Source organism: Camellia sinensis, chromosome 4 (assembly GCF_055761805.1).
Source record: "Camellia sinensis isolate YWXY chromosome 4, ASM5576180v1, whole genome shotgun sequence".
NCBI lineage: Eukaryota > Viridiplantae > Streptophyta > Magnoliopsida > Ericales > Theaceae > Camellia > Camellia sinensis.
Window position 1 is genome coordinate 145901490 of NC_138964.1, and position 15363 is coordinate 145916852.

At 33.2% G+C, this 15363-nt stretch overlaps 1 protein-coding gene across 2 annotated transcripts; it reads left to right on the top strand.

Annotated features, from left to right (window-relative positions):
• The first annotated feature begins 4413 nt into the window (after positions 1–4413).
• Positions 4414–12719, top strand: LOC145789578 (uncharacterized). 2 transcript variants are annotated; one of them, XM_082866437.1, is made up of 11 exons: positions 4414–4645; positions 5393–5497; positions 6604–7777; positions 8322–8439; positions 9036–9168; positions 10036–10110; positions 10288–10386; positions 10564–10767; positions 11345–11399; positions 11987–12062; positions 12555–12719. In XM_082866437.1, exons 4-6 carry the CDS (start codon positions 8334–8336, stop codon positions 10103–10105), a joined length of 309 nt encoding a protein of 102 aa, XP_082722563.1. In that variant the 5' UTR covers positions 4414–4645; positions 5393–5497; positions 6604–7777; positions 8322–8333; the 3' UTR covers positions 10106–10110; positions 10288–10386; positions 10564–10767; positions 11345–11399; positions 11987–12062; positions 12555–12719. The 2 variants fall into 2 exon arrangements, with proteins under 2 accessions (XP_082722563.1, XP_082722564.1); XM_082866438.1 differs by lacking the exon at positions 5393–5497.
• Positions 12720–15363: the final 2644 nt, after the last annotated feature.

Consider the following 15363-nt stretch of genomic DNA (forward strand, 5'->3'; position numbering starts at 1 on the left):
GCTCAAATGTTATTTACTTGTCAAAAGATGGTTTAGTTTTTAAATTAACAATTACATCAAAAAATTAAAAAATATGTTTGGTTAACAAATTTTCAAAACTCTTTTCAAAATTATTTTTTCTCTCTCCTATCTCTTTATCTTTTTTTACAAAAAATGCTAAAGACCTTAAAATTTTATCAAATGTCTCACATGGATGTAGGGCACCCACATGGGACCCACATTGTGTGGGTCCCATTTTACACAATAATCAATTAAAATTTTTCTCACCCCTCTATTCAACTATTAAAAAAAAAAAATACAAATCATCTCAATTTATTTTCAAAACTCATAATCAAATAAATTTTCAATTTTTAAAACTCTTTTCAACAACTTATTTTTCAAAATACAACTCAAAACTCTTTACTCAAGTTGTTCAAATTGAAGAGGAACTTATGTGTAGGTCTTAATACGTGGACTTATTATCTAATAGGTATTGTGAGAATTAATAACGCTTTTCATCAAATAGTATTTAAAAATGTTATTAATTGTTAATTTTCAAGGGCAAATTACATATACACCCCTCCAGGTTTGGTTAAATTACAGATACCCCCCTGAGGTTTCGGAAATTACATCCCGCCCCCTGAGGTTTGCATTTTCATAACGATTTACCCCCTGAGGTTTATATTTCATAACAAATTACCCCCTAATTTCTTATGCAAATATAGCATTCAGGGGGGAATTCGTAATTTCTCAAACCTCAGGGGGGTATCTGTAATTTTTTCAAACCTGGAGGGGTGTATATGTAATTTGCCCTAATTTTCAACAACAGTTTGAAAATTGTCATAAAAAATTATACGTTTTAGTGACAGTTTAAAAAAAATCGTCACAAAAAAATATATCATTAATTTTCAATGTCTAACGATAGTTTGAAAAATTCATTACAAAAAAAATCACTAATTTAAATTTTAATGACAATTTATAAAAAACTGTGGCAAAAGAAAGTCACTAATTGTCAATTTTTAGTAACATATATAAAAATTATCATAAAAAATCATTTTTAGTAACGATTTCAATAGAACCTATTTTTAATAAAACTTTATAAAAATTAAATCAAACTATAAAGACCTATTGATAATTTAGCTTCAAGAGACCAATGTGGGGTTGGGGCATAGCTACAACTCCTTTTGAATGGATTGATATACTTGTGGTTAAAATTGTAAAATGAATTAAATTACTCATCCTCGACTTATATTTAACTTAATAAAAATTTATTTAAAATAAGTTTGATAAATAGATAAAATAAGTTTAAATACATTGTAGATTTTTTTTAGTTTTCAAATAAATATGATTAAATTATTATTATTAATTTAATAAATTTATATATATTATAAAAAATCAATAAATTTATTTGTTTTATAAGATATTCGTAATCCTGGATAAAGTATTAACATGGTGGGCAAAATAGTCAACTGCAAATTGAAAACTGAAATTGGCCGTCTGGGAGTCAACCATTTAACCAAGTTTGCAAGCAAACACTTTTAATTCCTTGCAATTGCGCCTAATACAAATGGGCCAATTTTGAAATAATTTTTTTAGTTCTTTTATAGATTAGGTTTGTCTCCTCTTCAAAATAGGATAGAATGCGTTATTTGGGCCGGTGGACCTATCACATGTTACATTTTAATTATTTGAATCATTTATTTTATTTTATTAAATTTGTTTTTTAAAAGATAAACGATAAATATATATTAAAAAAATTATTTATTTTTTAAAGACAAATGAATGTATAATAGATTGTCCTAAATTTTTCATGAATGATTTGCAGAGATCGAAATGAGATTCCTGATGAACTTCATAAGTTCAGACAACACCTCCACCCAAATTTTGAAGGGAAGTCAAACCCAATCCTTTTATTATATATAGACACTAATAATAGAATTGAATATGCTAATCAAAAATAAAATAATAATAGAATTGAATAAGAAATTCATAGAAAAATGTGACTCCCTCTTGTGAACATTGTACCAAATTCATATGAAAATTATACCTAATTCTATAATCAATTTCGATATTTATGAAATTTTCCATTCTAACAAATTTAATAAAACTTGGATCTTTTTTATTTTTTTGTTGTTTAGTGAAGTAACAAATTGGTGACGGTTCATCAAAATTGTCTTATTTTATTTAGGTGGGAAAATTACCACCAAAAAAAAAAAAAAAATTAGAGTTTGACCATTGTAACAAATTAATCCTTAAATTTTTATTTTTGTCAATTTAAATTCTAAATTTTTTATTTGTTTTCAATTTTAATGACTAAAATATTATTTTTTCGTCAGTTTTAGTCAACAAAAATAGACAAATAATTTAGATTGAAAACAAATCAAAAAATTAAGATTTAAATTGATAAAATTAAAAATTAAAAATTTATTTTATTATAACGGTCAAACTTCTTTTCTTTTTTTTTAATTATCCCTATTTAGTTTTGTTCTAAGTTCAATGAACAAAAATACAAATCTAACTTCACACGCTTCATAAACAATAGCCAATAACATGCATTAGTTCAGCAAGGTTTGGTCAAAAGTGTTTTTTTTATTTTATTTACATGCTTAGCCATAATAACTAATCTCATTATTGTGATGTAAGAGGTTTTTTTGTTTTTCTTTTATACAACCGTTATCTTAGATCTTTAGGTCATGAAAGAGATAGAAAGAGAATATCCTATGTAGGCTCATAACAACATCAAACTTTTTGGATATGGACGGTCCATTTGTAATAGAGAGTTCAGTTTGGTCCGGAACTCATTTTAAGTCCATTTTATTAATTCAAATTGTTCAGTTTTTTATGCAGTTTGAACAAATTAATCATGTAAAAAATTAGATTAATCGGATATTCATAATTACATGTTTAAAATATATTAATCTTTAAAAATATAGATAGCTTGAATTAACTTAATTTTTTAAATGATTTGCTCAAAATGCACTAAAAATTAATAGTTTAGATAAACAAAGTGACCCTAAAATAGCCACCTACTGAACCGAATTGAATCCTCTAATCCAAAGAGTGAACTGGAGCAAAACTATACCCTTAATTACCACCCAAAAAAAAAAAATAAAAAGAACTAGGTACAAAGAAGTAGAGAACTAATCATAGAATCAATCACTAAACAAATGGTAGTAAGTTTATCTATCTATACGATTAAAATATGGAAAGACTAGGGACAATATCAAAATTTGGCAAAGATATGCTACAACCATCTTTCTATTAATTGAGAAGGTTGAGATGTAAAATTAAACACAAACTAAGGTGCCGTTTGGGAAGTGGGTTGTCTTTTTGACTATTTTAACTTGGAGCTAAAAAACTTGATTTGGGAAGGACTTTAGGCTTTTTTGACTTTTTTGTGAGAGAAAGAATGTAATGATTATGGGTTAAATGTGATGTTTTGTCTTATTAAACTAAAAAGCCTATTTTATTTTTTGTGGCTATTTTAACCAAAAAAGTCTCAAAACTATCTTCTCAAACGGAGCTTTAAAAGGATAAAGATGTAAAATTAAACATGACTTATATTTCATAATCATCCAATAAGCATCACTTTATGCCATAATCATCCGATAAGCATGACTTTATGTTTTAGTTCTACAAATTAGGAACTACACTGTTTTAAGTTTGTTGAATCATCACTACAAGAATTTACACATTTGGCGACCACTTTTGCCGACCAAAAAAATTTTGGTCGCAAAAAAATGACATTTGGCGACCAAATATTAATTAGTCGCGAATGATCAATATTTTTGGCGACCAAATATGAGTTGGTCGCAGAAGGTCACATTTTGGCGACCAAAAATGAGTTAGTCGCAGAAATTGGTATGCTTTTCGCGACCAACTACAAATTTGGTCGCCAAAGGTTACATTTTGGCGACCAAAAAAATTTAGTCGCCAAATTTGTACTTTTAGCGACTAATATTTTAGTCGGCGTTGATTGAGATTTAGCGACTAAAAAAATTTGTTGCCGAAGGTACCTTTTTTGCGACTAATATGGTGTTTTTGTCGCCAAAAGTGTTTGGGAGGGAAATTTCAAACAGGGAGGGGGGAAATGAAATTTTTTGGCGACAAAAAAAATTTGGTCGCCAAAGTAAAAACGACGTCGTTTTGTACCTGGAAAAAAAAATTAAAAAAAAGCCCTGATCTCCTCTTTGTCTCCAACTCTCCCTCTCTGTGTTCTCTCTCTCAATCGGTGCCCACTCTCTCGCTCACCGAAGTCCCTCACCACCGTTGCTCACGTCCGTCGCACATCGCCACCGCCGTAAATCGCCATCGTCACCGCCGTAAATCGCCATCGCCAACTGTCTTTCTCTCACACAGATCCTCAGACCACACTCAACCGACGACCACACTGATCTCTCGTTGATCCTCATATCCTCAAACCACACTCGCCATCGCCCTCTGTCTCTCTCTCTCTCTCTCTATTCGGTCTCTTCTATGTGTCTCTGTCTTCTTGTCTCCCTCTGTGATTTGGGTTCAGGTGAGTGTTTGTCGCCTCTAAATCTACAGAGGCAGAATGGTATCTGCAGAGGCAGCTCTTTGGCCCCTAAATCTCGCAAGGGCTTTCCGTCTCCCATCTCTCTGACAAAGAAAAACGAGTCGGTTGTGCAGACCCCCTTCGATCCTGGTACTCTCTCTCTATAATCTATCTATCTGTATATGTGATTGATTAGATCATATCTCTGTGTGAGTTAAATTACTCTTCCTCTGCCCTTTGTGTGCTGTGTTCATGTAATTCAGATTTAAAATCAAATTTGAAGAACTCTAATGGAAATTGTGTGTAGTGGGTATTTTGATTTGAAGCAATAGAACTCCAATTGAGTTACAAATTGAAAAGAATTCGTTGGAAATTTGATATTCCCATAACTAAATTAACTAGGATGGGGCTCTTCCAAAAAAATTATCAATATAGTCTTTAGCATTTTCATTTTCTGAGGCATCCAACCACAAAAATCCCCTATTTGGGGAGCTACAGCCTATATGGATCTGTTTAAATCAATTTATTCGATACTTCTATGATGGCCAATGGTTTCTGATATATTTCTTCTTCCGCTTTTTTTTTAAAAAAAATTTAATGAGTATACTTTTGGGTTTTGGTAACTTGACTGTTTGTTTCCAGTTGGCTTTTTTTTTTTTTTTTTGGAGTTAGTTTCCAGTTGTCATACTGCTATATTTCCAGTTTGTTTTCAGTTGACTGATATATATCAAAGTGAGGGTTTCCTGATATATTTCCAATTTTGCATATAAAAAGTGAGGGTTCAATGTGAACTATGCAAAGACTTTGAAATGTAGCATTTTATGTGACTGCAGATTTTAATGCAACATGTTTAGATTTTCTGATCAACTGCAGTGCCAATGAAATTTTCTGGTCCAGTGAAATAGTAGAATCTGTGAGAGAAGAATCATTTGAGTTTTGTGACAAAGATAAAGATAGTGAAGAAAGGGATAGAGTCGAAATGCTCTTGTGGAGGCTAATCGGGTAAACTTTCTTTAGGTGTTTGGATAATAATCCATTGTTTGTCTTTTCTTTTTCTCTAGGACTTCTGTTCTTCTCAAGAACATGTCTTCTTACATTTTCTTTCGATAGTCTTGAGAAGGAAAAGAAAATAAAGTCCTCTTCTTTGCCTCAATTGAGTAGATGTGAAGTTGGTTTGAAATTTATAAAGGATTTGTTTTTCAATTTGGTTGGTGAAATGTGAATTTTCACTACAGAGAACTCTTTCTCCTTGGGTTTTAAGCGAAACTGATAAGAAGTAGATTGGATTTCAATATATGTGTATATATACACATACACATATTCTGAAAATGATACTTGGGAATATGTAGGTGATTGAATTAGACTTCCAATAGCTAAAAAAAATTTGTAAAGCAACAAAAATGATTTTGACATAAGCTTAGATTACAGAGATTGCACAAAGGTTTTGTTTGGAATTAATGTTGCATGGCATTAATTAATGGTCAAGTAGTAGTTAGGCTAAGTGATTTAATAGGAATCAGATGAGATATCTGGATCAAAAAATTTTTTAAAAAAAGGAAAGAATCTAGTTGGAGGATGAAAACAAGTTGACTTAATCAAATTATTTATCCTAAACTGAAGATTAGGACAATATGGCTAGAAAGTGGGTCATATCCTAAACTGAACTGCTGTAAGGTTCTTTAATGGACAGCTCACTTGTCTTCTAAATTTTTATCATTATAGGTGTCATCATCATTATTTATACATGTAGACTCATTGCCTTTGTCTGTCTATGTGAAAATTCAGTGAGTCAAGCCTGTGTATAACAAAAATTATGGGGGTAAAGTAAAGAATCTTAACCAAAGATTGTGTTACTAGAATTATTTTTTGGTGTGCAAGAGTGAGAATGACTATTCCATGCCTAAAAGTTGTGTTTTATATCAGTTCTATGATGGATATTTTTCTTTCTTTTCCCCCTGAATTCTAAGTGATGAAACACAACGGATATGTGAAGGCTTTTTCAATTCTATTTGCAAGGACTTCTCTATTTGTTCTATTTTTAGAAAAGTTGTATTTTCAGGATTATAGTTCCATTATTTTAAAGGATTTGCACGTTTCCTTTTTTGCAGTTCTTTCGGCAGTTTCACGTGTTAAACTTAAATTCACAAGATTGTTATCATGCAATGATTTTTGAGTGGGTCTACAAACCCATAACACAACATCAGAATTTTGGAAAGTGCGAAGAGCAATAGTAAAGTAAGTTCCTTTGCTTATAAATAGCTTCTCAAATATGTTGTATTTTGGAATATCACATTTGTGCTTCCTACTTAGTTTCCTCTTTCTTTCTTTTTTTTTCCAGTAGATACGTTAATTTGATAAAACCTGAGAAAGTAGCGTACAATTTTTATCTCGATATTTTCTTCTTCGGTAAGAAATAAGAAAATATTGAAAGAGTATTCTTGCATTTATTTTAGCAGTTATACTCTAGTAGTAGACAGGAACTAGATTTTCAAAATACATTGTAGAATTATCTTCTTTTCCATCAAATTAAATAAAATTGCTAGTTTACTAATGTTTCCTTAATTATCTTCTAAACATTAGTGCTTTCTCATGATATTCTACATCTCAATTTATCTCTTGGTTGTTGAGCACTTAGAAAGGATGAACTGCTTTAGGGCTATTTTTGGAAGTCTTGTCCTAGCTGATTCAATATTATTCCCTATAGAATCCTTTTCTAATCCCATCTTTAGGTTAGACCTGCCGAGGTATTGTAAGATGATTGCAAGTGATATTGGGAACATTGGGTAATTTCTATTCTTATGTTTTAGATAGTATTTTATATTTCTTGGTGAAGATTAGTGATCTTGTATTGGGACATCATATAATCATCTAATGTAGAGTTTAGAAGCTGCAACTATTTTGTATGTTTCGGATTATTTCTTTTTCGTCTTCTAACAGTTCAAAACTTAATTTGATCGTTGAAGGCAATATCGAGTTTTAATAACAATAAAATAAAGTAGCATCTATTCTAACAGTTTTCAACTGTTATAAGCTTGTGTTTGTGAAAGCTGCTTCTTGAATGTTGTTTAATTGCATTATAAAGTGGCTGGTTGTCTCATCTCACGAACAGTTGTTGCTTGTTGTTCTTGATATGTGGGGGCTTCAACAGGTAAAGGAGAGATAAGAAAAATAAAGAGTCAGAAAGAAGAGAAGACAATTGAATTGGTGAGTGAGATTGCTGCTGGTTGCAGCGTGAGGAAGAAGGGGGAGGAGGAAAGAGAAAAGTAAAGAAAAAAATAGGGGGTAAAATTGTCATTGAACACTCTAAATTTATCATACACATTCAATCCCGCTCGTGTATTTGCCAATTTTGAAGGAATTCGCCAATTTTGCACTCCAAGGTTGTGTACATTTTTAAATGTCATGGGGTAATATGTTTTTAGATTAAGCATAGGGGTTATAGTGTAACTAACCCTTGTTTTTATTGCTGAATAGCCACATCACATATCACGCTCCGAATTTTTTTTGACTAGCTCTCTATACTTGATGGGAATTTGCTGTCTACCTTCTCATGAATTTATGCATTGTTCATGCTTTCCTTTTTATTTGTTTTCCCACAATTTATCATATCACTCACATGTGAGGTATGTTTATTAATGACCTTGTTTTCTGCTTGCAAAGATTGTATGCCATAAAATACAGCATGTGTTCTCTGTCTTTCTGGTTGTAGATCATTTTCTCATTTGTGCTATGTTAGTACAAAAATCCTTGCTAAGGACCTGCTTAGTAATTTATTTTGAGCTTGAGTTTTCATCAAAAATAATATTTTTCACATTTTTACTTTAAGGAGTATGTGTCCATGATATGTTCAAAGTTGCTGTCATTAAAGACAAAAGCCCAGCGGACCCTGGTTAGTTCTTCACCATCAGGACCTGCTTATACCGTTGAAAATTCTGCACATCAAGGTAGTTATTAAAATTGAGAAGGTGCTTTTATGTGTGGCAATAGGAAGTCTGTGCCTACTCCATCATCTCTTCTTATTTTATCATATACATGAATATTTCTTTCTCAATAAGCATTTTCATTTTCTCAAATTTGTTCTTGCCTTTTCCTTTATTTAATCTCAATTCTTCTCAATTTCAGAATAATCTCGGTCTGAATTCTGAAAACATTAAAATTTTTCAAGTGACCAAAGTTTTTAGTAGCAACATAAACTTTTCCTTCTCCTTTGGCCTTATCTGTATCTAGAATTCCATAATAGTTATAAGTAGAGTAGGCAGGCCAAAACTTAAATTTTTCCATAATAGTTATAGTTATAAGACAGACCAAAACTGTCTTTTCTTTTTTGCTGAATTTTTATTCTTCCTTACCAATTAATTGGCTCTGTAATGACTTATAAAATAATAATAATAATAATAAAAAAATTGGTTTCGTAATTGTTAGTTTGTACTTCTTGTGTGATGGCAGGGGAAGCTTACATTTCACTCTAACAGTTTGATTCTCCTACCGATTATTTACTTGGTAATGGTTAGGATTACACAGATGGGACAACCCATTGCAGATGAGAAGATGCAGGGGTCCCAGTTTGTTAATTCTTCTGCACAAACTTCACCAGCATTGCTCAAAGACAGAACAGAGAGTAGGTCATTCCCAGATACAAATTCTGCAAATGATATGGCCTTTTCAATTGGAGGGTAAGAGAGATTCTATGTCCAGAATAATTCAATCAAATAATTTTGATTAATAAACCATCCTTTATTTAACGTCAAATGTCATCCCTTGTTTTCCTATTACTTGCATGGAGTTCACTTGTTTGACCAGAAAAAATTAGCCAGAAGCTTTAACTTGATAGTGAACACCTGGTGAATCTGGTGACACTTATCACAGTGAATAAATATACAATTGAATTGCTCAATCACAGACCATATTAGACAGCTGTTGTGAAAGAATAATCTTTACATAGGATCTTTGAACTCCAACTAACACCTAAGTAGGGACTTTTTGGAGTCGAGGGCAAATTGGGTGAAAAAAAGTATATCCTATGAAGGCACTAAATTTGTCACCTGCCTTTAATGTTTCTTTAGGCATATTCTAACAGTCATCATTGCATTGCTATATATAAAACTACTCCAAGGGATTGAATCTCAATATTCTAACCTTTTCTAATGGGGATTGGCCTCTCGGAATCTATGCGTGGAGGAGGAAAAAGCAAAACAGCTATGTGGACCACGCCAATAGACCCATGAGTTTCACCATTGGTATGACATGATAGGGGACTGTTTGGTTCATTTGAAAGTACTTGGTGCATTTGAAAGGACAAATGGCATAACCAATGACTTATAAAGCCCCTTTTTTGTCCTGTAGCTTGCCTTCCATTCATCCTCTTTTTAAATTCTAATCTGCTGGTACTCACTCTTCAAGTCTATCTTGGAGAAAAACCTGAGAACCTGATAGCATGTCAAGCATATCATTTAATTTGGGTATTGGAAACCTGTATTTTATGGTGATCTTGTTAATAATTTGTTTATAATTTTTATGACCTTGCTATAGTTGATTTTCAGGTTCAAGCCGTCGCAAGGAATCATCATGTGCCACAAGTTCTACTTAGTGGATCCTTTGATCATACAGTAGTCATGGTAATGGAAATGTTTTATTGGGTCTGTTTATTAATTATAAACTTCAAAATTATTGTTTTCTTGCATTTTGCTTCTTTTTTTTTACTCTTTTTTTTTTGTGCGCGCTTGTGTATTCACTTTGCTAAGTTGCCTTGCCTCAGCATTATTTTGATTAAATATATGTTTATGTGATTGCAGAAGGATGGAAGGATACCTTCTCATATAGGATTTAAGTGGTCAGTTTCAGCAGATGTGGAAACTGTAGCATGGGATCCACACACTGAGCATTCATTTGTGGTCTGTGTTTACACTGTATCTATCTTGAGCTATTTTTATTTTTTGTTTTCCAAGTATGCAAAGGACGGGGGATTTCATTTTAGAGTTTCAGTTGAGTTTGGTTTTGTTTAAGTAGTTTCAGTTGAGTTTGGTTTTGTTTTAGAGTTTTTAACTGATTTGAGTATATACGGATGGCAGGAATTTCTGTTGTGTTACCTTATTATTATGGTGTGTTCCCGTTGAGAGGTAAATTGCTTAATGTGAGGGAAGCAAGCCATAAACAGATCATGGAGAACGCTGAAATTCAGAGCATCAAGCAGATTCTTGGACTTCAGCATGGAAAAACAGTATGACAGTGTGAAGACTTTGACATATGGTCATTTGAGGATCATGACTGATCAGGTTTAAAACATTTAACTTCTTGTTTTGTTTTTTCTTTTGGTTTTATCTCTATGTTGATTCATTACTGAGTGTGGATGCATTTTAGTTTGTTTGCTGATGACTTGGTTAAAAGTTTCAATTTTTATGCATTCACAGGACCATGATGGATCACATATTAAATGGCTGTATTAGCTTAGAAAATGGGTAGGATCCTGTATTATTGATTATTTAGTTTATTAAAATTAGAAAAAAAAATTATGATAAAAGGAGCCAGAAAAATGATGCATTTGGAAATATTTTTGGAGTTTTTTGGGAGTCATATCACCTCATTCAAGAGCTGCTGATATTCCTGATAAATGTCAAGTTGCAGGCCATTAGGAGTCCAATTTGTTATTGGTATTTAAAATTATCGTCTTCTTGCTTTGTGGTTTTTTGTGCCTTTATTTTTTTGTTGGTTGTACATTTGAATACCAATTTGAACCGTTCTTTTTCAGTTTCATTCTGTTGATTTGTTACTAGCTTTGCTCATTCGCTAACTCTATAGATAACAATCTTTAATGTATTCACAGGCATAGTATTTGGTGTCTCATTTTTGCAGAAATGTCGTTTGGGGAAGCAATCTTGCAAGGAGTTACCTGACAGCTCTAAAGATGGTATCAACCTTGTTCTCACTATAATGCTTAGTAGTTTGTACATTGCGTTATTGATAAACCATATGAAATTTAGCCCATCTACTACATTTGTATGTTGAATTTAAGGTGATCTTCAAATCAAGCTAATAAAAATAAGTTAGAACTACTTGAAAATTTAAATGCACACAAATGTGACAGCACAGAAATCCACCCAAAATTGGAAATGTCTAGGCATAAAATATGAAAATCTTTAGCATGGGGTACCTAAACTTGTACTTGGAACATGAAGTTTCATGGAGGGGCTATGGAATTATTTGGTTTTCTTTTTCTGCATACAATCTTTTGACCTGTCATCTCCTCCAGTGCATAACCTGAGAACTTTTTGTCTTTTGGTATTAGGCATCCTTATTTCCATTAAGTTCATATATTGAAGGTCTGGTTTTGGGGTGTGTGTGGTTTATGTGGGATATGAGGGAGCATATTGTTGAAGAGAGGGAGCAGATGAATATCTGATGCATCAGGGAGTGAAACGATGGAAGTTTCACGACATTAGTATTAGTAATTGAAATTCGTATTGATTCATTGCTATTGTGTAATTGGAATTACAGCGTCTTGCATTGCTGAGAGTCAAGACACTGGTTCATGTACAGCATCATCGTCAAAACTAGCTCAAGATTTAAATGAGTATGTTACACACTTTTTCCTTCTTTTTTAATTTTTATTTTTAGCAAGTCTGAGACACATAAGCACTGAAGCCGAGCAGTACAGATTTAAACTAGCTCACTGTAATACCTGTATATAAACCTAAATTGACCTTCTGGTAACTAGTTTTGAGCTAAACAAAGCAGCACAGATATACTGTTGTCAATACGTGGTGATGACAAGTACCTGGAATGCTTCAATTTACAGTAGCTCTGTCCCCTGCCTTCGTAATTTTTATTTATTTATTTATTTTTTAATCTGGGCAAGATGTGTTTGAATTTCATGGCACATTGTTTTTCACATAATTTGATTAATCCATGAAAGCCTTGCCCCCCAAATCCCTTATTAGATCATGAAGAATGCTGAAGTATTTTTATTTCTTTTCAAATTTGAGTATTGTGACATTGTTTGATTGAGCAAACCAAATAGGATGTGCTGTGAATTGAACATTTGGGTTCATGCCTTGTCTTTCAGGAGGTAATGATGCTTCTCACTCAGCTGAAGCTACAGCCCAGTGAGGATCAAGTAGTTTTGCTCGCCTTGACATTGTATTGTGTTGTGTTGTTAATGAATGTGTTTGAATGTTAATGCTTCAATTTAAAGTTGTATTGTGTCGAATGTTAATGAATTATGTGTTGTGTCGAATGTTAATGATTCAGTTAATTTGAATGATGCTTTAAAATTATAGGTTTATTATGGATTGAATGAATTATTAGGAATTACAGGTGTATTGTTTTCCTGCTTTGGCGACCAATTTATTAGTCGCGACAAATAAATAATTTTTTTTCGCAAAAACTGACAATTGCCGACCAAGAGTTTTGGTCGCAAAAAATACATCTATTGCCGACCAAAACAGCTCTTGGTCGTGGATACTCACTTTTGCCGACCAAAGGTTTTGGTCGCGAAAAGTAACATATGGCGACCAAAACCTTTTTTGGTCGTGGAATGTCACAATTGGCGACCAAACTTTTTGGTCGCGGAATGTCACGATTGGCGACCAAAATTTTTGGTCGTTGAATGTGATAATTGGCGACCAAACTTTTTGGTCGGGAAAATTTCACTTTTTGCGACCAAAGTGTTTTAGTAACTAAATGAATTAGTCGCGGTAATGATATATTTCGCGACCAAAAATTTGGTCGGCAAATCCGACTTTTCCCGACCAACCAAAATTTTGGTCGCGAATTACTTTTGCCGACCCTCAATTGGCGACCAAAGTAGCGACCAAAAAAATTGGTCGCGGATAACTTTTACCGACCAAAAATGGGCTTTTAGCGACCAATTTTTTGGTCGGCAAAAGTGTTAATTCTTGTAGTGCATGTTTCTCTTCTACTACTACCAATTAGAAACTGCAAATCATGATAATATTTCCTAATTCTTCCAACATTATTTTCTGTTTTGAATTATTGTTTGTATAAAATTTGAAACCACCTACCATCTCACAAATACATTAAAATAAGAAAGGTTAGTGACAATAATAAAATGAATCCTACTAATGACAGCTCTTAGGATTGTCAATGAGGAGCGCAAAATGTCAAATTATTTATAATCTCAATAAGTTTTTTATATATTTTAAAATCATTTCACACATTTCAATACACTTTAATATAGTTTTTACACATTTTTTCAACACTAACAACAGTCCTTTAGACATCTATATCTGAGCAAGCTCATTATGTCTTGGTGTGGTGTCTTGAGATAGACTGGGGAGTGTGATGGCTTCCCTGTCTGAGCATATTAGTTTGAAAATGGACATCGATTTTTTGGAAGCTGATGCTGATCTGCAGGCTGTGCAATTGGCCTTGAAGCATGGTTCTTTGGACATCCATCTAGAAGGTGACTCTCTTACCATGGTCAATATATGCAATCTTATATGAGAATTTCAGGTTAGCTTCGTTTGGCCATGTGGTCACAGACATCTGTGTTCTTCTGGGATCTTTCCAATCTTTTAACGTGACCCATGTACGCTTGGATGGTAATCAAGTTGCTCATTGCTTGGCTAGGCTGGCGGTTGCAAACCCGGGAGTGCCAATTTGGATGGAGGAAGTTCCTTTGTCGGTATCGAGTGCAGTTTTTTTTGATATTTCTCATCTCATTTTGAAAGGTCCTAGCTTTTTATTTTATCCAATCTGTTGGCTTTTTTGGCTTTCGAAGGTTACTTTCGTAATTATGAGCGTGCCAGCAAGGATCAATCAGTCCTTACAGAATTGTAATTGCCAAACAATTATTCAGACGATTATGTTATGGTTCTTTCGGCCTCAATAAAGAGAACTTTTACTGGTGGCTTACTGGTAATTTGACTTCAAAAAACTTGAGCATAAGAACAGTTAAATAAACTGAAGTATTTCATTAGTATGAAAAAACTTACAATGATCTTAGTTCCATAGAGAATTACAGCGGCAATATACTTGACAACTACTCCTACAAATGAAGTGCAGCGCAGAAACTTAAAGTACAGGAATATAAAGGACAGGAAATAACACTGGAATATGTAAAGTGATTCTTTAGATTTTTTTTCCCCCCTTTCTGAGGTCTTTCCTGCTATTTATACTTTCCGAAGATAACCATCGAATCGTACTTCAAACCGTCGAACTGCTCCTCCGTAATTGCTGATCATGCTACCTTATAAGTAGCTCCACTACGCCTTCACTTGCAGTTAGGCTTCCCCCTTATATTCGAATTTGAATGTGAGCAACCGTTGAAGCCACGTCACTGTACGTCTCTTTGTTGATCCGCTACTACTCAGATCTTATAACAACCAATATTAATTGCCACGTGTATGATCAGGATCGAAGACCTACCTGGTCTCCCCCTCACTTTGTCACGTGTCGAATTGTCACTGGCTTAGTACAAAATGTATAGCCAACATTACCCCCCGCACTAATATACCCAAGACTTGGTGATATTAGTGGATCAGAGTCCCTTTTCCCACGTCTTAGAACGTGCATGGGTTTTGCATCTTCCCAGAAATGCAACTGTCTCACACCATATGTATTAATACTCTCGTCTTGATCCTTTAAGTACTTTTACTGTCTTATTATTCGAACAGACTGATACATTTTATGGCCAAATTAATTCTTTCCTCCAATGATGAAGCATACGAAGAGTCATATGTCAATGCCATTCCTCGTCGAAAGCATGCATTTATTAGCCATCTTTACCCACCTTTCTATATTCAGGTCATGGACGCCTTTGCAAATTACCAACCTTTGGATTACGAACACATTGCTCTTAATCCTTCGATTCAGAAGGCCACAAACAAAGACATAAGAATTTTCCCTTCTGA

Bases quoted from the DNA above. Each gene is read 5' to 3' on its own strand.
- LOC145789578 (XM_082866437.1), top strand. From the start codon at position 8,334: ATGATATGTTCAAAGTTGCTGTCATTAAAGACAAAAGCCCAGCGGACC. The intron at 8,440-9,035 runs GTAGTTATTAAA...AACCCATTGCAG, and splicing joins TGAAAATTCTGCACATCAAG to ATGAGAAGATGCAGGGGTCC. The intron at 9,169-10,035 runs GTAAGAGAGATT...GTTGATTTTCAG, and splicing joins ATGGCCTTTTCAATTGGAGG to GTTCAAGCCGTCGCAAGGAA.